The sequence below is a fragment of the Neurospora hispaniola genome, assembly GCF_033458365.1.
Source record: "Neurospora hispaniola strain FGSC 10403 chromosome Unknown B0T23scaffold_2, whole genome shotgun sequence".
Classification (NCBI taxonomy): domain Eukaryota; kingdom Fungi; phylum Ascomycota; class Sordariomycetes; order Sordariales; family Sordariaceae; genus Neurospora; species Neurospora hispaniola.
This window is the reverse complement of record NW_026944407.1, coordinates 424,738-452,677: the sequence shown is the minus strand read 5'-3', so window position 1 is coordinate 452,677 and position 27,940 is coordinate 424,738. Positions and strand designations below refer to the sequence as shown.

The window sequence follows — 27,940 nt, the reverse complement described above, 5'->3', positions numbered from 1 at the left end:
TAGATGATTGGTATTGATCGATATTCATTCGTCTTGTTTCATCGCCGCTCGTCGGTATCGGTATTGCTTTGAGTGTATCTCATCGGGCAGCAAACATCGGCCGTTTCGTCATGTCATCATCGAGTCTTTGGATGAAGATCTGTTCCATCGATAACCACCAGCATAATAAGTTAGCCCCTCTGTTGCTGACATCCACGAGACAACCCTTTCCCTCTTCGCAACCAAACTCACCACTTTGATTTTCTCGACGAGGCCATCTTTCTTGTTCCTGTTCAAAATGATTTGTTGCAGTCTTTGCGACCGCTCCCATCATGGAAGGGTGCCTTTTCTCTGCGCTGTTGATGCGCGCAATCGGCTTTACCCGCTCCGAGTGCAGAACGCACGAGTCCTGATCGAGAACGAAGAGTTAGAGCGCACCGTCGGAGAGGAGGAAGCAGAAGGACCATGCAGGAAGCCTTACCTGGACCGACTCAAGTCGGAAGTGGCTGCCGCTAATGCTCGAACCGCCGAGATCATGGCGCAGTGTGAGCGCTTGAAGAGACAGACCGAGCAGACCAGGAAGGAGGTCGAGAAGAAGAAGGATGTTCTCGCCCGGAAGAAGTCTGATTTATCGGCCATGTCGACTGGAGTTGCAGCGAGGCGAAACCGCCAGCTGGAGGAGACCCAGGAGTCGATCCGCCGTATTCGATTCAAATGGGCTGCTTGTGCTGACACCATGGCGTCGACGAGATCGTTTCTGTGCGAGGAGGCTGCCAGATTGTTTGGACTTCGGCAGATTCGCAAGGGTTCTTCGAAACGGTATGAGCTCGGCGGTGTCGAGATTATCGACTTGCATGCTCTAAACAGTGAGTTAGCCCCTTTTTCTCCCAATGCCTCCGAAAATCAGCTTGACTTACTTTTTTTTGTGTGTTTCTGTAGGCCTCTCACCGGAGGTTATCAACACATCCCTAGCCAACATCACTCATTTGGTGATGCTGACCTCGCATTATCTCGCCATTCGGCTTCCTTCACAAATCACACTTCCACACCAAGACTACCCGCGACCCACAATTTTATGGCCACAGGCGTCTTATCAATTAGAGGAGCCACCGTTTCCGGCAGCCATGTTATCTGGTCAACACCAGCAGTCCGGGTTGGAGGGACCGCCAATCGATGTTGAGAAAACCAGATCTTTCCCCCACCGTCCCCGTCCGCTCTGGATCGAAAAGCCGCTGCCCGCTCTAGTCAAGGAAGACCCTCAGACGGCCGGAATGTTTATTGAAGCCGTCTGCTTGCTGGCCCACAATATCGCCTGGGCCTGTTGCACGCAAGGTCTCCCGTTTGGTTTTGATTCGCGGGATACCTACGATGAGCTGTGCAACATGGGCCACAATCTATATCGGTTGTTGATTGGCGATAATCTCCATCGGCGCTCGGTTGATCCGAACATGTTTCCAAAAAGTCCAAGTCCCAGTGGTCAAGGTAATGAGACGACACCGTCTGAAGAGAGTACGACGGCGAACAACAACCCGAGATTGGTTATAGGTCGCTGGTCTCATGGGACTATCCACAACTTCCTCGAGAGTTTGGAAGGGAAGGAGTGGTTGGACAGGTGCAGACTCCCCAGTCCGCACCGGATGTCGGATCGGTTGAAGAAGAGGTTGATTAACGAGGCGCCGATGTTGGAGTGGGAGAAGATCGAGGGTGACGAGCTGGACGATGCTTTCGAACATGACGACGGTCGTCTTGGAGTTTTGGTTAAGCGACGTCGTCGAAGAGAAGAGGTTGGTGGTAGAGATGGACCGGTGAACGGTGATTTCGGGATTGAATCTGTTTCGACTGTTGTTGGTGCCGGTGGTTTGTCGGGAGCCGTTGCCAGAGAAAGAGGGAATTTTGGTTCGAGTGGTAATGCGGCTGGCTCGACCGACGCTGCTGCTGCTGTTGCTGGAACGAGTACTAGTAGTGCCAATACTAGAGGGACGAGTGGCTGGACGAAGCTCAAAAGTAGATAGTAGTTGAAGAGCTTTGTCGAGATGCCGCCATGGATGGTTGAATGTCCGTTATTCGTTACCTGGTTCCTGATTTTAATTGGATTTGGTTTGGTTTGTTTGGTTCATTTGCAGCAGCAAAATGTCCGGCTTTCTGTTGCAGACACACCCAAGTCAGTAAACAATCCCAAACAGAGCGACAGAAGGAGAGACCAGGTGGTACATACATTGACAGTCTGTTGAGTGTTGCTGATTTTACAACCTGGACAGGCCAACTCAACATAAAACAACACGAATCTGTACTAATCGTTAGCCATTTGCTTCCTTCATCATCAGTGATCGTGTGTTTGTTGATGCCATGGAACTTACTTTTTTCTTCGGTGTTTCGTCAAGCTTTGCTCTCGAATGCAATTTATGCACCCATAAAAGATGGTCCAACTCAACAATGATATTTTTTTTTATTTTTGGTTTGAGTTCAGTTTGCATCATTTGGACCATCCTTCTCCCTTCTTTGGGGAGCCCCTTATTTGGGGTATCGATCTCGACAACAATGGGAATCCTCGACGTCGTGAATGAGTGATTTGAGCAAGTGGTGGTTTGGTTCGATATATGGTTTTGTTTCCCTCGAGGCCTGTTACAACATTCATCGTTAGCTTGTCTGATATCTGAGCTGCGCGAGAGGACGAAGGAAGAGAAGGAGAAGGGGGGCAACTTACCCGAAGCTGTCGAATCGCTGGTGTTGATGGTCCAACTCAACATGTTTTTTTTTTGTTTTTTTTTGTTTTTTGTTTTTGGTTCTGTCGTCATTGTTAGCTATGCCGCTCGCCCGTCAAATCAAGAAAGTGGTGAGATAAGTGAGGACTTACTGCAGTCTATCGTTGAGTTTGCTTTGGACCATCTGGATTTTCTCCTTTCTTTGAGGAGCCCCTTTTTTAGGGTACCGGTCTCAACTGCGTGTGGGAGTACTCGACGTGATTGATTTGGTTTGAGTGTGTTCAATTTGGATTTGTTTCACCGAGTCCTGTCATCATTGTTAGTCATGTGTCAAACATCTGGAAGAAGGGAGATGGGAAAGATGATTCTTACCCGAAGCTGTTGAATCGCAGGTGTTAATCTATGCCACAAGATTTGCTTTGCTTCTGGTCGACGAGTTGTGATTGGTGTCGACCAATGTTGCAAAGCTTTGCTGCCGGTCGTCAAGTGTAGGTTTTTGTCTTTTTGACCAGGCATGCAAAGAGGGGAATCGTCATGTCCCGACAGTGTGAGTTTGAAATTAGTTGTTCACGGTTTGAAGTTGTTAGTCGAGACATGGTTGATTCGGGTTTTCGTTCGGACTGCTTGCTCTTTTTTGGTTTAAACGGAGCTTTGAGATTTTGGTTGGTCGTTTGCAGTCCTGAACATGCCACATGTTTGGACATCCTGAGTTTGGAAGTTTGAGGACGTCGCTGATGTCGAGACGATCTGAAAATTGATTTGGGTCTCGGCATGTTGGTTTCTTTCGCTCGGGTCTGCTGTCACTGCTTTTTTTTTGGTGTATGTGATTGAAGATTCGAAGATTGAAGAGTTGGTTGGTGCAGACCCAAACTTGTCACATTGGTGAACATCCCTAGTTGATTGAGGACGTTCTTGTTGATGTCTCGACAAAGTAAATCGTTGATGTCTTGACATGTTGGTTTTGTTTCGTCAGCTGCTTCCTGTTTGAGTGAAGAAAGTGATGAAGCGGAGCTGAACTGGTCACGCGTTGTTTGTTTGTTTTGGAGTTCTCGAGCTACTATGCGAGAGATGTAGCGCTGCTGAACTGGTCACAATCAATGGTTGGACATCCGAGAGTGAGAGAAAAGATGCTCATAGTGAAGTGTTGCAATGTTTGTTTTGGTTTCATTTTTTTTTTCGTGCCTTTGAGAAGAAAGAAGATTGGCGGCACTTAGTCATATGTTGTCAACGTGCTTGAGTGATTGCACATTGATGGTCGCTATGATCTGGTCGAAACAGCCCTGAGTGTCAAGATGCTGGTCTTCGACATAATCGTTTCGTCGGTATGCCTTGGCGAGAAAGAAAGTCGTCGGCAAACTGACGTGGTACTTGTACAGTTGTCGTCAGGTGATGATCGTACATATACTCGCATATTTTTTGGTGATTGTTTTCCCTTTTCAAATTTTTTTGTCTTGTTTGGTGTTATCTGATTGATGGATGTCAAAAGATGAGTTGTCATGTAGGTACGCTGTCAGTCTCATATCACTGCTGCTGTTTCGCCTTTCGAGAGTGATAAAGATGCTGCAATGAAATCCGGAAGATGTGGATAAGTCTGGTAAGAAGATGATGCTGACAGTAATCGTGACAATGAATCGCAAGCAGACATACTTAGGCCTGAAGCTGGTAAAAGATGATCTGAAAACGACGAATGACTCGAACAGAAAAATAACAGATAATCTGACAGAACGTTGTCGATTCGCCTTGCGAATGTGAGCGTGACTGACTCGGTAACGACAATGTTGAGGTTCGTGTTGCTGGTAGGACAGAAGGCAAGTGTGACTAGCTTGCCAACATAAGTTGTCGATCCGCAAACACGTAATGTCTCCGACTATAGGCGTCGAGAGATCAATGAGAAAATGCTTCCGATTATAGGCACCGGAGCTGATATCAGGTTGTCTTATTGCCAAGCGTGACTTCTTGGTTGCGACATATCGAGAAACAGAAAACTGTACTCCCTATTTCTGGCCATCCCACCCACCCTTACCAGAAACCTGATATAGAAAGATTCGCAGCACCTGTTCCCGAATGCGGCCTTTCGGTGGCGACTGTGCGAAGGAACTCTGTAGCCGAATGTACTCAGGGTGACCGCTGATGTCGACAATACGAGAGTGAGAAATGGGTAGTTGATTGATGATCATGAGAGGACAGGAATGACCAGCCTGTCATCATTTCACATACAACCAAACTCCCTGGTTCTGGCCAACCCGCCCACCCATGCCTAGAACCTCTTATTTAAAGTCGAGTCCGCTGGTGAGAGAAGTGTGTGTCATCGATGTAGAAGATTGTCGGAAAAGGGAAGAAAAAGGTGACAGTTCTGATGGAAAGGCGAAAAAAGATCCCGATAGACAACACACTCTCAAACCGAACGAACAAGACTGACAACAACCGAACACAGATCAAGGAATTCTAACAAGCTGGGAGTTTTGCTTTGCGCCCCGCAAAACAACCCAGGTTCTCTGGCTCCTACCCATACCCGCCTCATGCTCGAGAGAACAACGACAAGCTGGACTTATGTACGAACTTGAGTGGCGCCCGCCCGGGACCACCCATGCCGTTTATGCCATATGCTTATGTGTCGCCTTGTGATCCTTGTCTTAATTGCCGGTGTTGCTGTGTGATGGAAGGTTGCGACGCCTTCTTGGTAGTTTTGCGAGGGGCCTGCGCCGAATGACCTCCTCATCGGCCCTCTGAGGGCCCTCCTCGTCCTCGCTGACCATGCCCAAAAGCTCCAGTTCAAGGTCAGTGAAATCCCTCTCGGCGTCCTGCTCCTCGCCAGGCGAGTCGCTGACAGCCGGAGGAATAATCTCACCGGCAGGGGGAGTTGCCGTGGTTGAAGGAGTGACCGGTGCCGGTGCCGGTGCCGGTGCCGTCGCCATCGCTCTGCTCGCCCGCGACCTGGGCATGGCAATCCTGCGCTGGCTGATCGGAATCCTAACCTCCTCGTCGGAGCTCTCGATTGAACAATCAGAGTCTTCCTCATGCTCGGTGTAGATGTCCGCCCCTTCGGTTTGCCGCATTATCTCCACCTGCAAACTCGCCGAGGCAACATCCGCCTGAGTGAGCCTCTGACCAACCAGGTAGGCCTGATGCATCCTATCCACCTCATTCATGGTCCATACCGCCTCATGCAACCGGAAATCGGGATCATCCGGGGTGGTATGATCAGGCCTGAAGTCTTCTCCAAAGATGTTGGAGGGCGAGGCCTGGTTGGAGCCTGGTGCAGCAGCGGGAAGAATTGGCTGGAATGTCGAGACCGAGGTGAAGACCGGTGCACCGACAGGGAGAGTTGGCTGGAACACCGCATTGGTGAAGTCCAATCCAGTAGAGCGAGGAGGAGTGGGCGACCGGTTGGGGGGAGTCGGCGCCGAGCAAACCGGAGGAGGGCTCCCGAAGAGCGAATAGTCCCACGACCGAATGGAAGTAGGTGTGCCCGGTGGTGACAAAACAAGAGAGCCGTTGCTTGCTCCATCGTCAACGTCAGGGGTGAACGTTGGCGAGCCCATCTCCTGCGTCTGATCGATCTCGGCCGGGTGCTCCGGGGGCTCAGGGTACTCCGAGGCTGATGGCTGTGGAAGATCGGGATACTCTGATTGCCAGTTGTTCTCTTCCGCATCGTGTTCGAGGACATAGTTCTGGAGCACCTGGAGCTGAGCCCACGCCTCAGGCTCGCACACCTCAACGCCTGGGTACTCGTCGGTAGCCGGGGCTGACTGAGAAACCTCCTGTTCAGGTTGCTGTTGAGGAACATCCTGCTCTGATGGTTGCTCAACCGCCGGCGCGATACCCTGAGTTACTGCCACATCAAGCGGCGTGTCGACGTACCGGAGATCTGGATGAACCGAGTTGATGTCGAACTCGGGAAGGATATCAGCAACCACCGGCCTCTGCTCGGACGTTACAGGAGAAGCTCGGTTGTCAACAGCCTGAGAAGCTGGAGTAACCAATCCCATGCCAGACTCTGCGGTAACGGAAACCGGACTAGGCTGAGGAGCCATTGGCGAGACCACATTGTCGAACATGTTGTCAAGATTGGGATCCACCAACATGTTGAAGTCAATCGTGTCGGAGACCAGGACGCGATCGAAAGTAGCTGCGGTCGGCTGCTCAACAATGTTCCAGGGTTGTTGCTGTTGGCCGGGGGTGAGCGCAGGGGGAGCCGGATAATCGAAGTGACCCTCCATAGTGGTATCGGTCTGGACGAAGTTGAAAGGCGATGTCATTTCGACCATGGGATACTCAGAAAACGTCGTGACCATGTCTGACTGGGGAACATCAACCATGTCGTGCTCAACGTTTTGGGGCTGGATCAAAGAGGGCATCGTGAACTCAAAGTTGAAGTCGGTCTGACCTTCAGGAAACACCGAGGGAAGTTGCCAGATTGGTTGCTGAGAGCCGAGCGGGACAAGTTGAACAGCTTGCCCACCAAAAACGATAGTCTCAGGAGATTGCTGTGGCGGAAACAACTCCATGTCCGACGAGACTATGGGCGACTCTTCGTGCATCCAATCTTGGTGGCTGTCATCGCCGTCTTGCATCTGCTGGTCGTCGGATAGACCAGCGTTAACCGTAGTCGCAACTTCGATGTCCGTCATGGCCAGATCATGGTCCGGAGACACTTCACTGTGAGCCACTCCGTTGGACACAAGTCCTGCAAGAGACAAGACAGATGAATCCTCACCCATATCCACATCATCGTCCGAAGGACGAGCTGATACCGGCTCCATCAAGACGGAGTCTTCCACCGAATCAACGACAGAAGGAACGAGGTCATCAGCGGGTGATGCGAGGGTTGCAAGAACGGGAACCTGGAGAGGCGACTGAACGCCATTTCCAACAGTCTTCTGTTCGTCTACAGATGTAGATACAGCAACAGAAGGGGAAATTCGCAAGACCTCAAGACGAAGTCTAAGATCCTCGATCTCCTGCTCGGACACGGTGTTCCGCTCGCTCAGCTGCAGTTGGGATACCACAGAGGGCGGAACAGAAGAGACCGTGACAATCTCCTGAATAGGCTTCTCCGTCAGGATAGGCTCGGGAGCGAGCTTGTCGGGCATGCTGGAAATGCCACTGCCAGTAATCCGATCCTCAACAATGGTCCTAGAAACCAAGACTGGGGAGGGTGGTGTGATGACAATCTCCGGGGGGGTGAGCTTCATCTCCGCGTGGATCGGCTCCGGAGCGACAGATGGTTCCGTGATGACAACCGGTTCAGAAATGGGTGCTTCAGCCACAGCTGCCGGCCTCGACACTGCCACTGCCATGAGAGATTCAGGAACCATCTCCTCATAGACAGAGTCCGATTGGAATAAATCATAACGGGGTGCCGGGACGTGGCGGCGAGACTTGGACAGCTTCTTCAGCACACGCTCGTAGCGGGTGCTCCGTACGGGCATCGGCTGAGGAGCATGCTGCGTGTCGGCCTCGGGCAGTTGTGGCTGGTTAGGCGCTGTCGAACCTGGCGCGGCCTCTTCAACGATTCTCGGGGATTTCGTTGCCTCACAGTGGGCCTTGAATTGCTCGACTGAGATGCCCATTTCGCGCGCGGTCTTCTCCATTAGCAGTTCCAGACCCTTGACCCGTTCTGGAATGGACGGACGAGGAGGGGCAGGACCGGCGTGGACGACATCGAAAGCAGAGACGGCCGTGGTCGACTTGGCGACTTGGATGTGCTCAGCCTGTTCCGGAATAACAGGGCTGGCAATTGGGCGGGCTACGTCTTCTCTGGTGCTGCGGTTCACGAGATGACCATCATCAAGATTCTCAGAACCCTGCCAGCCCTCGCGCTGGCAAAGAAGGTACTGAGGGACAGCCTGATGTTCCACGGTCATCTCGGACTGATCAACAGTCTGGTTGTCGGGGGCAATGGAAGGTGTTGGGGTGGGCGGAGGAACATATCGAGGAATGATAACAAGAAGGTACCACTTGTCCAAGGATAGGTATACCTTTCCGGTGCGTTGTTGGCGGAGACGAACGGCTTGGGAGAACCGGAGAACCCATTGCGAAAACACCTTCCAAGCAGAGACTCCCTTGGAGGCGACAAACCAGACAGTTTCGGCGCAGCGACTGATTCTTCGACAGACCTTGCGATACCTGGGATGCTTCAAGCCGATACGAACCAACTTGGTGACAAGAACCGCAAGAACAAGGCCAGTCGAAACCGAGAGAAACAGCCGAAAGAGGTAGACGAGATCAACATATTCAAGGAGCCTCTCGACGAGCTTCCAAGAAATCACCTCGGCTTTCTCCCACGCCACGACGGGGTGGGCGATTGCCATGGCTATTTGAGGGAGCATTAGTATCACTGATTGCCTGTCCGTTCTAGACTAGAAAATATCGACTTACTGCAGAGAAAAAAGGCACATAGGCCGAAAGGATAAGTGACAACGGTGGTGAGGGCGCAACCCCCCAACCACACGATGGTGAGGAACCAGCTCAGGTGGTCTTCCATCTTGCTGGCACACTCAAAGCGAGGGTGCGATTGTTGTTGCTGTTGCGGTTGTTGTTGCTGCTGGTGCTGCTGTGACAAAGGCTTGCTTGAACGATCGCGAATGCTGTATCGACGTTAAAAAAACGGATGGTGCATGAGAGAAGAAAAGAGGAAGAGGAGGAAGAGGGAGAGAGATGGAGGGGTTTTTAAAGTACCGTCCACAATACTCTGCGGCCGCAGCATTCACTCAAATCGTAGTTGGAAGGTGCGCCAACCTGGTCGATATGCTTGAGGGAGGCCGACTTGGGATGAAATCGCTCCCAGGGCGTCGTCTGGTTGGTCAACCGGTATGGTTGCTCCGTGGTTACTATGGCAAGTGACCGGCGACCTTGAAAATAACGGCAGACCGGTCGAGTGAATGGCTCCTGGTACGTACTTGGCAGGTATTGAAACCTTCAAAATCGTCACCTGGACCCGTCGTCCGAACTTTCAGGTCCGCCTCACTTTTGGGCTGGCACTTTTCGACCGCGGGGTAAGGATCCAGGTTGGCAGAACCTTCACCTTGATCTCACCTTCACTTCCGCTTGATCAGGTGGACTGTTCAGTGGCAGCGAGTCTATTCAGTGAAGAGGAATACCAGAGGTTCAGGTTCAGGTTAGCCATCTACTTACTAGGCATGTTGCAGAATTCTGACAGCCACTTTTGCTTCACTTATGCTCTAATCTGTGCTTCCGTATGTTGGTCCTGATCCCACGGGTTTGCTCCCATTCCCTGGACAGTGTTCTTGATCTCTACAAAGGAAGGTACCTCTGAGTATGCTTCAAGATAGCCGTGTTGTCGTCAAGACCCCGCCAACACGAGGCAGCCCCTCCTGCGTAATACCTATCTGTTTGAGGTAACCGGGGTGTATTGAATCTTTCAACAATTCAGGTTATCGCGGGGTCGTCTTCACCTCGAGGCTCCGGCCAGTGCGTATCTTTTTGATGGCAGATTGTGGACACTCATCCTCCTATCAAGACGTATCAGTTCGGAGAGGACCTTGATGGTCGCTCCGCCTTACTTTTGACTCCTCGGGTCGCTGTTTGTAGTCATCTGCAGATGCGGTACTTTGGATACCCCATCGATGGGTCATGCGATCTTGCATTTCCTGCTACCAAGGGTGAAGATTACGAATTGCAAAGTGAGATTTGGGTGAGGTCGAGCTCAGACCTTCGAAGTTGGGTGATGGGGAATGTCGAGACTGGTAGAGGGTACCTCTACCTTGAGAACTTCGTGTCCAGAAAGACAGCGGGCGAGTGAGGATATTTTTATGCACAAATGAATGAATGTGAGTCAATATATCTAGTGTAGGTGGCTGTTTTGGAGCTGAGTGCCAAAATGGTGGGAGATCTCGTCGCTGAACGCAAAAAGCCCAGCCCGTGAAGCATACTCTCTGGTCTTTATACGGGGTTGAAAGGGTGTGTCAGAGCAAAGCATTGGGAACCAGATTAGCTTTATGGATCACAGCGCAAAGGAAGCACGCAGGCTAGATGAGGAGCTCAAATAGGATGCTATACGGATCTTCAAGTCAATTGTATCGGCGGCATTATATGTTGCTACGCGCGCAAACAGTATTGCTCCAAGCAATCAGAGGTACACCAGAATGCCTTTGGTCGTGACAGCCTGGCGTGTCACCCTTGACCAAAGGGGTTTTTCCCCCTCGTATAACCATGATTCATCGTGCAAACAAGGAATGGTCATTATGTATTTTTGATGATACATCATCACAATCAAGAATCCGTTGACTTTTGCTGCCTGCCACTGCGCGGACACTCTCACGTCATCACCCTGGGATTTGTGATGTTGACAGGAAAAATTGTCGATTACACCCATCGCATGCAGTAATAATTGAGAGAATTATTTTGGCAGTACGATGCGTTAGAGTGGTATCTGCGTCGAATGGTGATGATAGCGTGAATTTGCTACACTTGGAGTCCTTTTTTGACACTCCCTTGACACTCGCACTCCACCGTTTGGCTTTTCGTGTTTGCTTGAAACAAAACACTACAGTCCACAGGAAATCAAGATTTTACTCTCATGGCCATTCACTTCATGCATAGTCCTCCCTTTACGTCGTCTTTGTTGGGCGTTTTGTGCGATGACGTGGTGGAGATGGGGTTCTATCTTGGTGTTCTCGCTACTATCATGACACTCAAATTCAAAGGCCCCAAATCAAGCAAGTAAATGCAAAAATAGATCAAAGGCAAGGAGTCAAATTGATAATGAAGAGGTTTCTTGCAAAAACTTTGAGCTTTTGCTTGGTCGTTGAACTTGATGCTGATGGGGATTCATTTAATGGTCTGGCATCTGCTAGCTACCTACCATGCACCGGCATCCTAGGTTGATTTTGTTTTTTTTTGTTTTTTTCCAACACCCACTTTCCGTTCCCCACCATTTTGAACTTGCCTCCAAATACCCCAAACCAACTGACTGCCTCCAATACGCTTTCGTCAAACATCAAGTATATCCTCAGGCAGTTTTCTTGGCTTCATGTGGTTATAATGGGCGATTCGGTAAGGGGTGTTTTAGACATAGAGAACCTAGAATGGAGTATGCCGTATCGCAAACTACATCGTGCAATTTGTACGAGACCTGCACGATCCGATCTACCCAGACATTAGAGGCCGTAAGTGGGTAATTTAAGAGGCGGTTCATTGCAGTGTGCGCATGCCTGGACGAATTGAGATAGATAGGTAGAAAGCTGAGTCGAAGCCGTAGTGTGCACCGAACCATAACCGCAATGAACATCTGCAAACGTTTAGTTCGCGATCATTGTTCCATGTCGTGCATTCTGCTACTAAGATCCAAAGATCCTTTTTTTTGGACTATGGTCCATTATCAAGATCAAGATTGGAGGTACCGTGTGTATACACCATCATGCCTGGTAAACCAACCGGACGAGTCGGAACATGGTAGTTAGTCAACTGAAGGGTCTGGTCATCGCCGCAAATATCATCTATCACACCGATGCGATAATTTAAATGATGTGGTCCATTTACTCTGAAATTTTGTCTGCCTGCTGCATACGTCATGTCAGGTCCTCAAAGATGCAGTAAACCTTCAACTCCATGTCTGTCTTTCAACGATGCTAACACTTTGAAGCGCCGTTGCTACACCGTTCAGTTTGATCTTGGTTTAATATTTATGGTTCTTTTACAGCTTTTACTCTTCAGTCTACATTGAAGCCTGGAATCTGTTCGGTCACAAAAACATTGTATGCCTACCTGCATGCCTGGTGGATAGTTCGTGAAGGTCAATTGTAAGAAAGGGAAATCCGTAATCGTTGGAATCTTGGTATATGCGCAACAAAACGTGGGCGGATGAATATCTTGAAATTGAACAACAGGGTAGGGTAGTCATCTATATCCTCCAATTTTATGCGTCGCGGTCGTCTTGACGTCTCAGCCCCGATTGCTTCTGCATTGCTGAACGCGAGAGTTGGAACAACCATGTGATAGAAAGCGTCCCCTGGAATTGAGACGAGAGAAGTTTTCTTTTCTTTTTTCCTCTCCTTGGTCAAGGCTCGTGGGAGTAGGTTATAGGACAAAAGCCAGCAGCCAGCCAATAAAGGAAATTCAGCTCGAGGGCACACCAAGGAATATATGTATATCAAGAAGTCCACAAGCAAAGTAGACAGACTGAAGACCGCCGAGTTGACCCAAGCATACCTCAAAGAATCCATTCATTGTCCATCAAAAGCGTGGCATTTGACATTCACAAAGCGAACCCCTCATCACCATAGCATATTCCCAGAGACAGACATTAAAGACATGGTCAATCAAACCGGGACGATCAGTAGCCAGTAAACCATATAATCTAGCCAAGGGTATCTATCATCATACCAATACTCGATACTTAAAAGCCATACTTGAACATCCTTCATCCGTACAATTCCCCATCCATCCGATTTCCGGCATTTAACTGAGACAACACGGCGCTGTCGTAGTGAACATTGTGTCGAGTACATAACGGGTCATCCTATAAGCGTGCAGTCATTCAGCCGCTGTCGAACCCCTGCTCCATCCACCATCCACCTGAGCCACCCGAATTCCCAAACACCCAAGACGTTTGTTTACTTCAGCGCCACCCCCTGGTCTTGTAGGCCCTGCAGGTGCTGCGCATTCGCACTCCCATTCGCCAACTGTGTCTGCCCAGAATGCCCCACCTTAGCACCCTTGGCCATCAGCCGCTTGTACAACTCTAACACGACCTCACTCCATCCATGTTGCTGCTGTTTCTTTTTGTTGCCGCGAGCTTGCTGCTGTTCCTTTTTCCCAAGCACTTGCTTCCCGAGCTTATTCTTGAGAAAGTCATTCAACTTGGACTTGGTGAACTGCTCGCCGTAAAGGACCTTGGCGTCTGATGTGACTCTTACGTCGAGAGAGTCGTTATTCTTGTTGCTGAAGATTTTCTCCAGGGCTAGACAAACTTCGACGCGAGTTTGTAGAGGTGCCAAAAGCAGCGAGGAGCGGACTTCGAGGGTTGTGTCGGATGTCCGAGTTACTTTGGTGGGAAAGCTCAGGTTGAGAAGCCGAATCTGCTCGGCTGCTGCGTCGGCTTTGTCCCACGCGTCGCTGACAATGGTGAGTAAGCGGTTAACGGATAGAGAAGATTTTGAAAGAGCTTGCAGGTGGCTGCTGATGCATTCGATGAAAAAAATTCTCTCTGGTGTCAAGGGAATGACGTTGCCTTCGCGCTTGTGTGCGATGTATCGGATGTCGATAGTGGATCCTTGTTTGTGTTGTTGCTTGAAGGAGGCCAAGTCGAAGGCGAGCTCGATCTCTCGCTTGTAGGTCATGAACATCACCGAAGCTTCGATCTTGTTGATGGCCCAGCCGGATTTCTCCTCCAGTTTGTCGACACGAGCTGCTGACATGTAAGTATCTGCTAGAACTGAACCTGAGCAACACCATAATGTAAACACGTACCTTTGAGTGAGCTGATCTCCGTCAAGCTCCACCCCCTGCACTCCTCCCGAATCTTGTCGGCCGCCGTGATATCATCCAAGTACTGCTGCTTCTGATCAGCCAGGGATTGAACGTCCGTCTGATGTTCCTCGACCTGTTGGCGAAGCTCCTCAATCTTCTTGCTCTTCTCGGCAATGGTCTTGTCAAGCTCGGTAAGCTCCGCGCGAGCAGCCTCAAGGTCCTCTGGGTCGCAGTCCTCAAGCTCCTTTTCGACAGCCTCAAGATTTTCCAACTCGCGCTCAAGAGCTCCGAACCGCTTGGTCAGACTAGGAAGGACTGATGACAAGAGCTCCTGCTGCTTCCTTAGAAGCTCGTCGTCCTTGTCCATTCCTTCCGAGATCTTGAAGAGCCCCTCTTTGAGTCCTTCTTGTAGCTTCATGCGCCATTCGTACCACATCGCCTTGCTCAGTAGCCGCGCGTGGCTCTTGACGTTCTTGAACTGGTTATCCATGAGGAGCTTAAGCTCCGGAGTGGCCGAGATGTACTCCTTGAACAACGGCGGGTTTTCCACAAAGGTCTCGGTCTCGATATCGCGCACAATGCGGCGTCCCTCTGAGATGTACTTCTTCAGTTCACGACAGGACTGTTTGATGGTTAGCAAGGGACATGAAATTGTGTTTTGCAAGGTTGACCTACATGCTGGTACAATTCTAGCATAGGCACCGTACAGGCACCAGCCACCACGCAACTCTCAAAGGTAACATCCTTATCCTCCGCAGATGTGCTGTCTCGAGAAGCCCCTGGGGCAATAGTGTGTCTTCGTTTAGTCGTAGTGAGCTCCATAAACCGAATACTCGTCATGTTGAGGAAGTCTTGCAGATGAATGCGCTCTCCGTCGTCATTTCGTTGCTCCGCATTCTCATCAATGTGGCCGGTGTGGTCAAAATCCATTGTAATTGTAGGCTGGTCATTCGCGACATCCTTGAAACGACCCTGATTTCTAGGCGTCATTGTCTTTGTGGGAGAAGAGGGTATAGTTGGTGTGGCAGTGTTGTTGCTTGTTTGGTCGACAGCCTCAGAGACGGTCTCTCTGCCTGTTGTGGTCTCGGCCTTGGACGGAGGCGCCTGCAGCCTGATGTTCTTGACTGGACTGCCTTGATGTCCCTTCAACCGTTTTACTCCATCCTTTTCTGGAGTATCTTCATCAATATCCTGGTCCAACTCCACGGGCCGCTTCCCCAAAAGGCCTCTTGCACTTCCTACGGCCAAGCTCTTTCGGCCACGTAAAGGCTTTTTCTTGGGTGTGAGCCCCTGAATCATCTCCATCAAATTGACAGTGGCATCTCGCTCTCCATCCGTTTCTCGCTCCAAGATCCGGCGACTGTTCTCTCTTTCTTCTTCCTCTCGCCTCTCTTTGTCAAGCTCAGCTTCCATTACTCGAGGATCCGCAAAGGCCACAGCTCGGCGCTGGCCATCGGGTTGACTGGGAACAAAGTCGGGAGCTGTCTCTCCAATGGAATCTCGGCGATCGATAATTTCTGCAACTTTAGGCGAGCCCAATCCCGGTCGGTCAGCGCCAACTCCAGAAAGACGGCGGTTCTGTGGTGTCAACACAATGCGTGGAGTGTTAAGCCCAGTAGAGGGATCCTGACGGAAGAGCTTCGATTTCAGGCTGAGTGGTGTGGTTTTCGCCATGGGCGAAGCCGCGCGTATAGGTGAACTTGATCGGCTCCCAATCATTCTAGGTGCAGGTTTTGATACCGGAGTGCCCAGCTGTGTCTCCGGAGCATTTCCTGGCGAAGGCTGTCTTGCAAGAGGGCGCCTGTCCGGAGAGCTTCGAGTCGGCAGAATCCTGGTGGGCGAGCTCCTCAACGGCGAGCTCTGTAATGGCGAGCTTGGTGCGTCATTAGACAGCCCCCCCGCTGCCACTGAGCTCGCAGGCGGCAAACTTTGACGGAGACCATTGTTCTGGAAGGCAGCAAGGCCAGGGCTTCCATTCTCATCTACAACCGCCGATCTCCGCCGCTTAGGAGAAGTTCGAATCACAGCCGTAGATGTGAGAGGACGGACATTCTCTTTAGCTGTAGGCCCCGTGATTGCTTGGCTTGTCGAGCCCTGCTGAGGAGTTGGGGCTGGTTTGATGATACCACCCACTACCGCTGTAATGTCCATCGCTTGGGTGTCGTTTGCCTCGTTTTCGGACCTGTCCCGTAGAATTTGGCCAACACTGACAGTCATATCCATCATGGAAGCCTCGTCTTCTTCATCGTTCGTCCCATTGTTCGTCGTCGACCGGGATTCCTGAGGAGCGTTGCCGAACGAGGTCCCGCCCAACACCGCACCAATTGCCGTGGTTATCTCCATCGACATGTCCTCATTAGCATCCGTGTCGAACTGGCTCACATCCGAAACCCTGCTGTGTTGGGTTCCTCCTACTGCTGTTGGGAGCTCCATGGTTCTATCACCACGCGACGTTGTTGAAACTTCAAGCGACCTGGCACCCGGTCTGGCGGATTGCTCTTGAATGGTTGATGGTATTGGTTGTGCAATTATTCCTCCTATTGCCTTGGTAACGTCCATCGACATGTCCATGTCATCGCCATCGTCTCCCTCAGGTGATGGACTCATCCGTCGGATGATTCCACCCACGGCGGTGGTCATATCCATATCCGCATCCATATCCGTGTCCGGTACCTGATCAACCTGTGTGAGGTTGGAACGGGTGTGCTGACCACTGCCTTGGCTTGAGCTTCCCTGCGCAATGTTTTTCTTTCCCCATCCTGCGAACCCAGCAATAACCTCTTCGTCTTCATCCAGTCGTTGGGTTACAGCTCTTCGGGCCGCAAGTCGGAGGTTTTCATCCAAGTCCCCACTCGAGTCTGCGCTGAAATGCGAGCGTGGTGTTGCTATAGAGGCCGAGGTCAACTCTTCTGCTTCTACCGTCATCATAGTGCCGTCTTCGACATCCGAGTCATCGCTTGACCCGGTCATCTCCTCCGCTTGAATCTCAGCGACACTATCGGCATGCTCAAGGTCGGAATCGTACGCAATGGTGTCATCTTCGGCGTTATCGGGAGCAGGCAGTGGTTTAGAAGCCTCCAAGGTTGAAGGGGCAGGGGATGGAGCGGTGGTCGAAGATGATGCGCGGCGTGTTGTATCTGTAGACGTTGTCGAATCTTGGGGAAGTTCGATCTCATGAAAGGTGTGCAGGGTGGCTTCGGCGGCAAAGGACACTCTCCTGTTGGCAAGTGACTTTCTGCGCGCTTCCCTTCGCTCGTTGTTGTCCTTCTCAACCTGTGCCCGCTCCTTTTCCTCGCGCTCTCGGGCAGCTGCTTGCTGCTCCTCCTCAGTGCGTACGGCCACCCTGGTCCCGCCCTCGCCGCTGTCAAATGAGCTCGTCGATTGATCGGTGCCGCTGACCTGGCTTCCGGCTTGTCGCGATTTAAATGTAGGGATTTCTGGGAGCGAGGTCGGCTTGAGAATGGACCTTGGGGGTGGACGTGATGGTACGGCCAGAGACTACAGTGAGATAGCTATTAAGTGTCATGTCTAACTACCTAACCAGGAAGGGTTCAGGGGTGCTGATGAACGTACGGCTCTGCGATTACCATTGCCTGACTTGAATATGTCAAGACTACCTGGTCCCATGCTCTTACTGCGCATCTTCTTGCGACCAGCGCCCATAGCGCCGATATCAACAGTTGCATTGTCCTTCTCTGCCCTTTTCTTCGTCGGTGAGCCGCCGCTTAATGATTTGCGCGGGATCCGCGTCGGGGGAAGCGTAACATCTTGTTGCGACGTCATGTCGACTTTCTGCCGTTGACGGGTTTGGCTCTTCCTCTCCCAATTCTCAATTGGAGTCTCGTATGTGGTGTCCGTTGTTCATGGGCGACAGATGAAGTGGCGCACCAGCATCGACGAAGTGTGGGCAAATGATTGTATAGTTACACGTTCTTTTCCTAGGTTTGGTAGTCGACGCGACTTGCCCCTGCTTGGCGGCGCGCATCCGCATGACATTCCACAATCTTTGGATTCAGGCTAGGTCGGGCAGGTCCTCCAGCCGCAAGGGTCCCGTCGGCGGGGCAGACTTGTTTACTTTTGCAACAGTGAACACGCGAATGGTAGGGGGGTGAAGGGCGCCGTAAACACAAATCTCAGGGCGCTGTTTCACGACCCAAACTGCCCCGGCAACTCGTAGGTACCTACTGAGTGCGGAGGGGGGGGGGACTGTGGTGCGCGGTTCTGGACATGTCCCGCTATCAGCCAGTCGCAAGTGGATAGTGCGCGAGGCATGTGTGGCTAAGGCACACTTGTGGCTGGTGTGGTGCAATTGCTGGCCCGGTTCGAGCGCCAAGACACCCCTCAGTGGGCAGAGTTTTGCGGTGCTGGTTGCGGTGCCTGGTGGTCAAGGCGGCTCAAGTGTGGCTTTGCACCGCCGCTTCCACACTTTTTCGGATTTCAAGCCCCAAAAAATATCCCCAACTGGCAAAATTGTGAGCCCCGTGGATTTTTGACCTTCCTGCCAATCTCACCTCTCACGTACCATAGCACCATCTTGGGCATCACCCGACCGGCAAGATGGCTACCGAACTGACCGTGCAGAGCGAGCGCGCTTTCCAGAAGCAGCCTCACAGTGAGTTTTTGCACCTGGGAGGAAATGCAAGGGAAAAGATGACAATGGGGAAATTGGGCGCGCTGACAAGCTTCGATTTTCAAAGTCTTCCTCAACAGCAAGACCAAGGTCAAGTCTGCCCGTCCGGGTAAGGGTGGCCGGAGATGGTACAAGGACGTCGGCCTGGGTTTCCGTACCCCCGCTGCCGCCATTGAGGGCCAGTACATCGGTACGTTTTCATGAACACCCGTGAAACGAACGTCTATCAGATCAGCCCGACTCTTCCTCGACCGTCCCGCCGACTTTGTTGCGAAATGCGAACCGACGAGCACAGAACATGCGACAGCACGAAGCTTTGAAGGCGAACAACAGCAACACGACACAAGAAGAGCAATATCACGAGCAAGCGAGCGGTGACGGCAAGGAAGGGGGCGATTTGACGAGAGACGCAATGAGACGAGAAGGAGGAGCAAATGGCTGATATGAATTGCCTATTACTACAGACAAGAAGTGCCCCTTCACCGGCCAGGTCTCCATCCGCGGCCGTATCTTGTCCGGTACCGTCGTTTCCACCAAGATGCACCGCACCATCATCATCCGTCGCGAGTACCTTCACTTCATCCCCAAGTACAACCGTTACGAGAAGCGCCACAAGAACCTCGCCGCCCACGTCTCCCCCGCTTTCCGTGTTGAGGAGGGTGACAAGGTTACCGTTGGCCAGTGCCGTCCCCTTTCCAAGACTGTACGTCCATATCCCGATATTAACCCTCCCGAGAGGCCGAGGACGACTCCTGAAATATGGCGCGAAGCACCAAACGCGTCAGGCTATTTCGAGCGATCAACCGGTTCTCTCTCTCTTTTTTTAATGGCGAGGCTGACACCATATGCTTCCAGGTCCGCTTCAACGTTCTCCGCGTCCTTCCCCGCACCGGCAAGTCCGTCAAGAAGTTCGCCAAGTTCTAAATGCAGTCTATGAGAGTGCTGAAGGGTGGGGGCTTTTCGGAATTGAGCATTTCTGGCGCGGTTCTTGCTTTGAGGGCTTGTTAAATCAGTTACAATGGGCCGGTCCGGCAGGGGAAAACTGCACGAAACAGTACACAAGTAAAAATGTGTCATAGAGGCAGTGCCGACTGAATGAAATCCGCCGAATGAACTTTGACGAAGAGTCAAAACAAAATGGATATGATACCTTGTTTCGGTGGTTTTGGCAACACTTCATGAGCCCATACGTTGTACTTGTCACGAGTTGCTGGTTACTGATGAAGAGTTCTGATATCAAAAGAACCCAAATGCCTTATGGATCAGATAACGATATATGGACAATCACGATGTTCGCGTCAAGACTGCTCCAACTACGATAACGCCACGACACAACACGACATGTCACGACATCCACTGCGAAGCCCGAGATGGGGATCGATGGACGACATTGAGCGGCCGGCACAAAAAGGCATACGCGTTACTCCCTTATAGTCATTTGGTTGAATAGAAACAGGATGAGCCAATGTGGTACCTACAATACTCGTGCATCTGTAATATAAAGTTTCAGAAGGGTATCTGGAAGTCCCCTTCCAGTCCAAATTGCGATGGCAGTTACTCTTAATTTTACGGCCACTCGCCACTCCCCTGCTCAACATCAAACTTCTCGATCTCCGACAAGGTGTTCTTCCAATTCATTAGTAGAGAAAGGGAAACGGGAATCCAATTACAAACGAACCCATGGCCTCAGTCGAGGACAGTTTGGCAGGCCTAATTTGTCTATAACTAGATGCACTTAAGTAAGTACTCTCTTCCAGAGAAAGTCTCCAGGTTTGTATTCCAGGCTGTGTGGCACAAGCCTTTATACTCACGGGTACACTACACACGCAACAGGGAAAAAAAGAAAAAGAAAAAAATTAAAAAAAAAAATTTAAAAAAATAATTCCGGAAGCCTTATGACACGAAGCAAGAGTAAACTTGATGTTTGATCTATAGTAGCACTGCCATGCCATGTTTCCATGAAGTTTTCACACCGTCAAAAAGTGGAATGCACCTTGATCGAAATGTACACATCTTATATATATATTATACTGAATCTACGAATACAGTAAGGAAAGGGAGTGGTTTAGGGGACCAAAACATTATAATAAAACCATCTAGACAAAAAACTGGAACCGCGATAATTGCAAGCGGTTCGATCAGTGTATACCAAACTACATTAGTTTGTTCTTTTCTCCTTTTCGTTGCATAGGAGTATGGGATGCTCTCTACCTGTTACCGATTCCGTACGCCTCAATCCTCCTAGCGCCCCATCAACATGAGCGGGCACAAACGCACGCCGATATGATCAGTTATCCTCACCCTGAATGACCATTACTCAACAAGTCACCAGAAAACAACTCATACTCAAGCCCACCACCTGGTCGCTTGTACCACCATTTGAATCTTCGGGCCAAACTAGGCCGTCCCGTGCGCTATATGGAAGGATAGCAGCAAGGCATTCCGCTCTTATGGGTCTCCTTGGGGCTGAGTTTACGGTGACGGCTTCTCAATGCTTCAAGAGCCCTGTGGGCAAATAATGAGCGCTGGACGGTTTGACTAGCTCTACCCTTAACTTCCCGCGGTGAGCAACAAATTGTCCTTAGCAGAAGTCCAGTGACGAACTCTTTCAGGATGGGCTGGGCCACAGAGTTTACTTAGACGTTCCATCAACTCGTCAACGGTTTTGTAGGGTAAAAGGGAACTTTGGATATTCTTGAAGCTACGCCCTTCAGACTGAGCGGTAAGCAGAATCGTGTCTTGCCAGCTAGTCCACAAGCGTGTGATAAAAGTGCATTCGTGCTCGTACCGATCTATAGGTTCTGGAGGGAAACAAATTCTATTCGTATCTCTGCATAGCCGCGTCCTCGGAGTGGGCTTTAATGAGGGCTTTGTCGTCCTCCTCGGTTCCATGAGTTCATGGATCTCCACGCTTGTCTGCCAGGCTTTGATTTCGTCCCTCCAGGTCTTGCTGTGTCTGCTGCGCTGATTGCAAGGAAGCGTTGGTACCAGTATCCGCCTAGACAGGTGGAGTGTTCCCGGCGCTACCAAGTCCAGCTCCGGGAGAGGACTGGTCAACACCGGCACTATGGCTGATGCCGTGGAAGGCATCCCCAAACGCAGAGTCCTCCATATCCATGTTCAGATCTCCCAAATCATCGCCACCTGGCCCAACGCTAGGCGGGTCGTAGCCAGCGAGGGCCTCGCCGGCGGTATCCAGATCGCCTAGTGAGCTGAAGTCAATACCTTCGCCTGATGGGGTGGGCGCCACTGATGCGGGTTTACTCGAAGGTTGGGTAACCTGCTGAGCAGGAACGCCAACAGCATCACTGTGGCCAGCCGTCGTTGGCGGTTGGGGGATAGAGGCAGTTGTGGCACCCGAAGGGTTAGAAGCAGCGGGTACTTGATCGGGCGCAGATGTTGCAACCTTCGCTGAGGCTTCTGCGTCAGCGTCCTCCATACTAATGTCATCCCCACCCTGGTTAGTTGCAGGTGGTAGAGGTGAGGCCACGTTGGGGGCTGAAGGAGTGGCAGCACTCGAAGGGTTCGCCGAAAGATTCAGAGCTTGAGGGGTTGATGCTGTCGAGAAACCGCCGGCGGTATTCATCTGGTCAAGCAGGCCGGCCGCAGTACCTCCCATATCGATGTCGGAATCACCAATGATCGCACCGCTAGCTTGAGAGCCGGCTTGCGATGGCTGGCGAGACATGGGTGGGGCCTGTCCTACCGGTGGAAGGCTGGGTTCTGGCTCAGGAGCTGACTCTTGGTAGCCACCATCCTCAACTCGGTGAACATCATGGACAACCGTGGCAGGCTTTCCCACAATCTTTTCAACGCTGGCAAGAATCTCTTCCAATGCTTTGGCGTTCCTTTGACCCTGCCGGCTACTGCCATCCTCGTCATCTTCGAGACGTCCCTCAAGGCGCCAGGCTTCTGAACCAGTTTCTTGAACCGCGAAACGCAAATCTTGTTCTGCTTGCATGATAGCCGAATGCTTTCTCAGGCTCGCTAGAGCCTTTTCGTGGTCGGCCTTCATCCGCGCAATCTCTTCCATGTCGGCCTTGTTTTTCTCCAATACACGCTTGCGAAATTCGTCTGCCACCCCTGGGGCCAAGTGTCCCGTATAAGGCTTTTTAGGCCCATGATCTACCGCCTCGGTACTCTGTGCCTCAAAAATACCCTCTGTAAGCGAGGCAAGCGCGCCTTTGCGTCCCAGTCCCAGGTCGGAAACTTCTATCTGGCCAATTTGATAGGGGGAAGACAAGATTTCCTCCATCCATTCGTGATTTTGTTGATACCGAGCGATGCTCACTTCGCGTGGCGTGAGGTGGTCGAAAAGGTCACCACGGGACACATCCTCCTCGTCATCAAAAGCACCTTCCAAGCTTTGCAGCTGGCCTCCTGCCATCTGGTTCGGATGTGCTCCTGGTGGCTGTCCATGCCCACCCCTACGCTTGGATGAGCCGGCCACTGCACCCGGATGCGGAGGGTAAGCCATTGTCGGAGGAATGTGGCGAGGCGGCATGGGCGGGGCGTACATCGACTGACCCCGTCCTGGAAGGGGAAGTTGTGGCCAGTTCACACGATCCGATAGCATAAACTCCTTCTTGACGATCTGGCCCATTTGGAAAAGTTGCTGGCGATAGTTGATGATCTGTTGCATCTGGGGGCTGACGGAAACCATTTGTACATGGATCCTATCCTGTTTGTCGGCAGGTCCATAATGCACAATCCAGAGATTAGGGTCCACCTGTGGTGCATTCGGCACTGGCGCTGGGCCGGGAACAAGGCGAAACCGTTTTCGAGAGTGTATCGTGTGTTGCTCCCCTGGTCTGAATCCCGATCGTTGGATGTAAGCCTCGAGCACCTATTCGCCAAAGTTAATTCTCACGCCCAGGAACGCCGCAAGCTCAGAAAGAGTGTCATACCAAACCGTTACCGGCAGGCTGATGGTAATAGATCTCGGGACCCGACCATATATATCCATCGCTGGAGAACTCAACGCCTCTACGGGCGGAAGGTTGCCATGTCAGATATATGGACCCATCGTTGGGGCAGTCGAGGTATGTCCAGAAGAATGGAGCCGTGTCACGGGCGATTTTGGGTGCGGCTGTCAACCACTTTGTGACCTCTGGTAGTTCGACCCTAGGCTGAAACGCATAGCGGAAGGTGGAAAGGAGGTGAACATGAGGAAGCTATCGGGAAAGTTTGGGTTAGTCGTCTGTAAAGGCATAACATAACAATCGACAAAACAATGGATAATGCAGAGCTATGCTGGTAAGGAACATCATACCAAGTCCTGGTGCACGTTTTGGCTCGGATCGCCAGCCATTGTGCTTTGGTCGAGGTTGAAATGTGAGGTTTGTTGGAAAGAGGAGATATTGTGAAGTGAGGATTATTCCTGTGTGAACATGTCAATCCGGAGGGCTAGCAGTAAAGCTAATATTATCTTCTGGCGTTGTCAATGGCGGATGTACTAGTGGATGGTGATTGGAAAACGAGGTGCCTTGTCCCGTCGCGTTTGAGGTGGATTTCCGGGGCGTTGCGCGCTTCGTGGATTGACAAGGGAACTTTCCGTTCAGGAACCAAGCTGCGTAGGCGGGTAAGTTCCAGCCAGTGACGGCGGCAGGCAATAGAGCCGCTTGGCGGCGGCAGCCCCACAACAGTACAGTTACACGTGACTACCTCCTGGCTCAACGAACCTAGCCAACTCCATTCAAATACTCACGGGTGACCTGCATCTTGACAAAACCATTTTAATAATTTTTGCCATGATTGAAACAACCGCTGCTGGCCTCATGCCGACTCGAGCCTCTCAGTGGCACTGTTTCAGCCTGGTTACAGAATCGCTGCATACAATATCATTCGACAGGATGGAGCGTGGAAAGGTACGGAGAGGACATCTCATAGATAGCGAAGAACCACCATCCATAGTCTGAACCAACGGTTTGCCACTGTATTCCAATGCTCAGTGTCCGTCTCATCGATCTCGTTCTTCACTGTTCCTGAGCCGCCGGCAGTAGCCAGTCTTCCGTCCCTGCACGATCGGACGGGCATGGATCGCAGGTATTCTTCACTGGTTTCAATGCGGTACAGCATCATAGTTCTTGTTCACTGCGAGTGGGAGAAAAAATTCGAATTCCAGTTCATGCTAAAGTACCACTTTTTAATTCCAGTTCATACCATAAATCGGCATCTTGGCTGATGCATCTTGCGTGTTTACCCTTTCGTTAGTTGCCAAAACATTGAAGCAACCGTTCCCAATGTCTAGACCGTCTCCTCACCAACATATCGTGTTCATTCCATACCGTACTCTCTTTACGCCTGGTAGGTGGAAGCGGAGACGTTGCCGCCGCGGCCAGTCCAGTTGACGTGGATGTACTTGCCCTCGGGGTACTTCTCGCTGGCGTACTCGGGCTTGACCAGGAAGGTGTGGGCGCCGAAGTAGTCGCGCTGAGCCTGGAGCAGGTTCGCGGGGAGGTCCTTGGTGCGGTAGCCATCGAACCACGACAGGGCAGTGGAGAAAGCGGGAGTGGGAAGACCAAGGAGAGCAGCCTTGGCAACGACATCACGCCAGCCGGGCTGGGCCTTGTGGATGGCCTTGTTGAAGAAGTCGTCGAACAAAAGGTTCTCGAGGTCGGGGTTCTTGCGGTAAGCAGCGGTGATGTCCTTCAGGAAGACGGAGCGGATAATGCAACCGCCGCGCCACATGAGGGCAATGGAAGGCTTGTTGAGCTTCCAGCCGTACTCCTTAGCAGCCTGTGATCAAAATAGCGTTAGCAATCGCACCTCGGGGATGGTCTGTTCTGCGCATCCACATACCTCCTGCATGAGCATGAAGCCCTGGGCATAAGAGATGATCTTGGAAGCATAGAGAGCCTGCTCGAGGTCCTCCAAAAACTGCTCCTTATCACCCTCGAACTTGTTGGCACGGCCAACGAACTCGAGCTTGGTGGAGGCCTTGACACGCTCCTCCTTGATGCCAGACAGGCAGCGAGCAAGGACAGCCTCGGCGATGAGGGTGACAGGCATGCCCAGGTCAAGGGCGTTGACAGCAGTCCACTTGCCGGTACCCTTCTGGCCAGCCTTGTCGAGAATCTTCTCGACGAGAGGAGTGCCATCATCGTCGTTGAAGTACATGATATCCCTGGTGATCTCAATCAGGAACGAGTCGAGAACGCCCTTGTTCCACTTGGCAAACACATCGCCCATCTCCTTGTGGGAGAGGCCGAGACCGCGCTTCATGATGTCGTAGGCCTGTACCAAGTCATCAGTTACATCGGTGTCCTCATTCGCCTCAAAACCACGTATGGCAGAGTGCATTGGGGCTACTGACCTCGCAGATGAGCTGCATGTCACCGTACTCAATGCCGTTGTGGACCATCTTGACGTAGTGGCCAGCACCCTCGTCACCGACCCACTCGCAGCAGGCCTCGCCATCGCTCTTGGCAGCAATGGACTGGAAGATGTCCTTGATGTGAGGCCAGGCAGCCTCGTCACCACCGGGCATCAGCGAAGGGCCGTAGCGGGCACCCTCCTCACCACCAGAGACACCGGAACCAACGAAGTGGAGGCCCTTGGAGGCAAGGTACTTTGTCCTGCGGTTGCTGTCGGGGAAGTGAGAGTTACCGCCATCAATGATGATGTCGCCCTTCTCGAGGAGGGGGAGGAGAGTCTCGATCCAGTCATCGACGGGCTTGCCGGCCTGGACGAGGAGCATGATGCGGCGGGGGGACTTGAGCTTGGAGACAAACTCCTCGGTGGACTTGGCACCAACGATCGACTTGCCCTTGGCCTCGTTGGCAAGGAAGTGGTCGACCTTGGAAACGGTACGGTTGAAGGCGCAGACGGTGAAGCCATGGTCGGCCATGTTGAGGATCAAGTTCTGACCCCTATTACACACCACGTTAGCGAGGCCCCGTGCGGCACGGTTGAGGGGGATGCTCGAAGAGCATTAACTTACATGACGGCCAGGCCGATGAGGCCGATATCAGCGCTTGGGGCATCGTTAGCACTTGTCTGACTTTGAGATTGGGACTGGGAGCCCGGCTTCACAGCTCCGCCAACAATGATGTTCGCTAGGCGAGCGCTGGAGGCACTCAGTTGGTATGCAGGGCAAACAGGGCAAGCAAGCTCTTTCCGTCACACATCACGGCGAGAGGACTATCGCTTCTTTGAAAGAGGTCCCTCGTCGACACACAGTCACATCCTGACCGCCAGCAGAATGCGCGCCGTGGCAAGATCGAGAGCTTCCAACAGAGAACGTTCACAGGCGGGTAGAGCGGGGGAGGCGGGGTAGTGAAAAGGACTTACACAGGTCCAGACATCTTGTAGGCTTTTGTAGGGTATCTTGGTTTACGATTTCTCAAGCGTTTGGTTGTTTGGAAGAACAAGAAGCAAAAGGCAAGATAAATAAGTTGGAAAAGATGAGATTACTCAACGAAGAGGGATTTCCAATTGGAGGGGGGGGGAAGGGAGGGGGTCAAATAAAGAATGTACCTGCGAGCTGAGGTAATGACGAAACTTTGGAGAGGGATCCTGGAGCCTTCGACTTCGGAGGGGTCAATGGGCAGTCAATCAGCGTGGCAGTGGGCAAGCCAAAATGTAACAAGTGGAAACACTTCCAAAATCCGAACAGGCCCTGCATCATCTTGGCCTGTACCTTTCGGTAGAATATCCCTAGTTGCAGACCGGCGATAGCACACAAGTTCCACTCTTGTCGTCCGCTCCGGACATCTCACTTTTTGACATTTGCACCCACAGAAGGACAACAGCCAGTCGCGATCGCCGTTGCCTCGCTGCATCATTCAATCGATGTTATGGAAAGTCGAGTGGACAAGTGTTCGCCCTCTACCATCTGTGATCCCGAGGACATGGAATGGGGTATTCATCCTTCCAAACTGGATCTCCGTACGGTGCGATGATAGCTGCAGAATGGATAGCCCGGCATTTTCTTCCGTGGACCTGGAAGAAATTATTCCGCCGTCCTGCCTCAGAAAACCCCCGCGGCGGGATCGGAAGGCTCCATGTCCCATTTGTTGGTCTGGATCAACCATGGTACGAAACGATCCACTCACTCACCACTTCGTTGAGGTCAACCATTCCAACCTAGAGAGCTTGGCTTTTGATGCCAATGTGCACCGAGCCGGCACGAGAGGCAAACCCGGCAAGGTATATCATCTCAGCACCATACATCTCTACCCAGAATAACGGTCAA

The 27,940-nt window shown here is 51.7% G+C and overlaps 6 protein-coding genes across 6 annotated transcripts; 2 read left to right on the top strand and 4 right to left on the bottom strand.

Annotated features, from left to right (window-relative positions):
* The first annotated feature begins 153 nt into the window (after positions 1 to 153).
* B0T23DRAFT_62828 (UV radiation resistance protein and autophagy-related subunit 14-domain-containing protein) lies at positions 154 to 2,110 on the top strand. The gene is made up of 2 exons (XM_062841561.1): positions 154 to 845; positions 919 to 2,110. Exons 1-2 carry the CDS (start codon positions 278 to 280, stop codon positions 1,989 to 1,991), a joined length of 1,641 nt encoding a protein of 546 aa, XP_062694980.1. The 5' UTR covers positions 154 to 277; the 3' UTR covers positions 1,992 to 2,110.
* Positions 2,111 to 5,314: 3,204 nt separating this feature from the next.
* On the bottom strand, positions 5,315 to 9,168 carry B0T23DRAFT_309622 (uncharacterized protein; the record flags this gene model as incomplete). Its single annotated transcript, XM_062834533.1, has 2 exons — positions 5,315 to 8,997; positions 9,063 to 9,168. 2 exons carry the CDS (start codon positions 9,166 to 9,168, stop codon positions 5,315 to 5,317), a joined length of 3,789 nt encoding a protein of 1,262 aa, XP_062694979.1.
* A 3,745-nt stretch (positions 9,169 to 12,913) lies between these two features.
* B0T23DRAFT_372509 (Spc7-domain-containing protein) lies at positions 12,914 to 18,305 on the bottom strand. The gene is made up of 4 exons (XM_062836734.1): positions 17,688 to 18,305; positions 14,790 to 17,612; positions 14,115 to 14,736; positions 12,914 to 14,052 (listed from the first exon to the last, which is right to left on the bottom strand). Exons 1-4 carry the CDS (start codon positions 17,895 to 17,897, stop codon positions 13,259 to 13,261), a joined length of 4,449 nt encoding a protein of 1,482 aa, XP_062694978.1. The 5' UTR covers positions 17,898 to 18,305; the 3' UTR covers positions 12,914 to 13,258.
* Positions 18,306 to 18,507: 202 nt separating this feature from the next.
* On the top strand, positions 18,508 to 19,939 carry B0T23DRAFT_62754 (ribosomal protein S17-domain-containing protein). The gene is made up of 4 exons (XM_062841560.1): positions 18,508 to 18,726; positions 18,812 to 18,934; positions 19,209 to 19,447; positions 19,600 to 19,939. Exons 1-4 carry the CDS (start codon positions 18,672 to 18,674, stop codon positions 19,666 to 19,668), a joined length of 486 nt encoding a protein of 161 aa, XP_062694977.1. The 5' UTR covers positions 18,508 to 18,671; the 3' UTR covers positions 19,669 to 19,939.
* Positions 19,940 to 21,502: 1,563 nt separating this feature from the next.
* Positions 21,503 to 24,273, bottom strand: B0T23DRAFT_62736 (DUF1750-domain-containing protein). Its single transcript, XM_062841559.1, has 3 exons — positions 24,017 to 24,273; positions 23,652 to 23,918; positions 21,503 to 23,590 (listed from the first exon to the last, which is right to left on the bottom strand). The coding sequence occupies exons 1-3, from the start codon at positions 24,053 to 24,055 to the stop codon at positions 21,743 to 21,745; spliced, it is 2,154 nt and encodes a 717-aa protein (XP_062694976.1). The 5' UTR covers positions 24,056 to 24,273; the 3' UTR covers positions 21,503 to 21,742.
* Positions 24,274 to 24,844: 571 nt separating this feature from the next.
* On the bottom strand, positions 24,845 to 27,345 carry B0T23DRAFT_372502 (6-phosphogluconate dehydrogenase). Its single transcript, XM_062836733.1, has 5 exons — positions 27,037 to 27,345; positions 26,687 to 26,719; positions 26,060 to 26,615; positions 25,546 to 25,980; positions 24,845 to 25,482 (listed from the first exon to the last, which is right to left on the bottom strand). The coding sequence occupies exons 1-5, from the start codon at positions 27,048 to 27,050 to the stop codon at positions 25,042 to 25,044; spliced, it is 1,479 nt and encodes a 492-aa protein (XP_062694975.1). The 5' UTR covers positions 27,051 to 27,345; the 3' UTR covers positions 24,845 to 25,041.
* Positions 27,346 to 27,940: the final 595 nt, after the last annotated feature.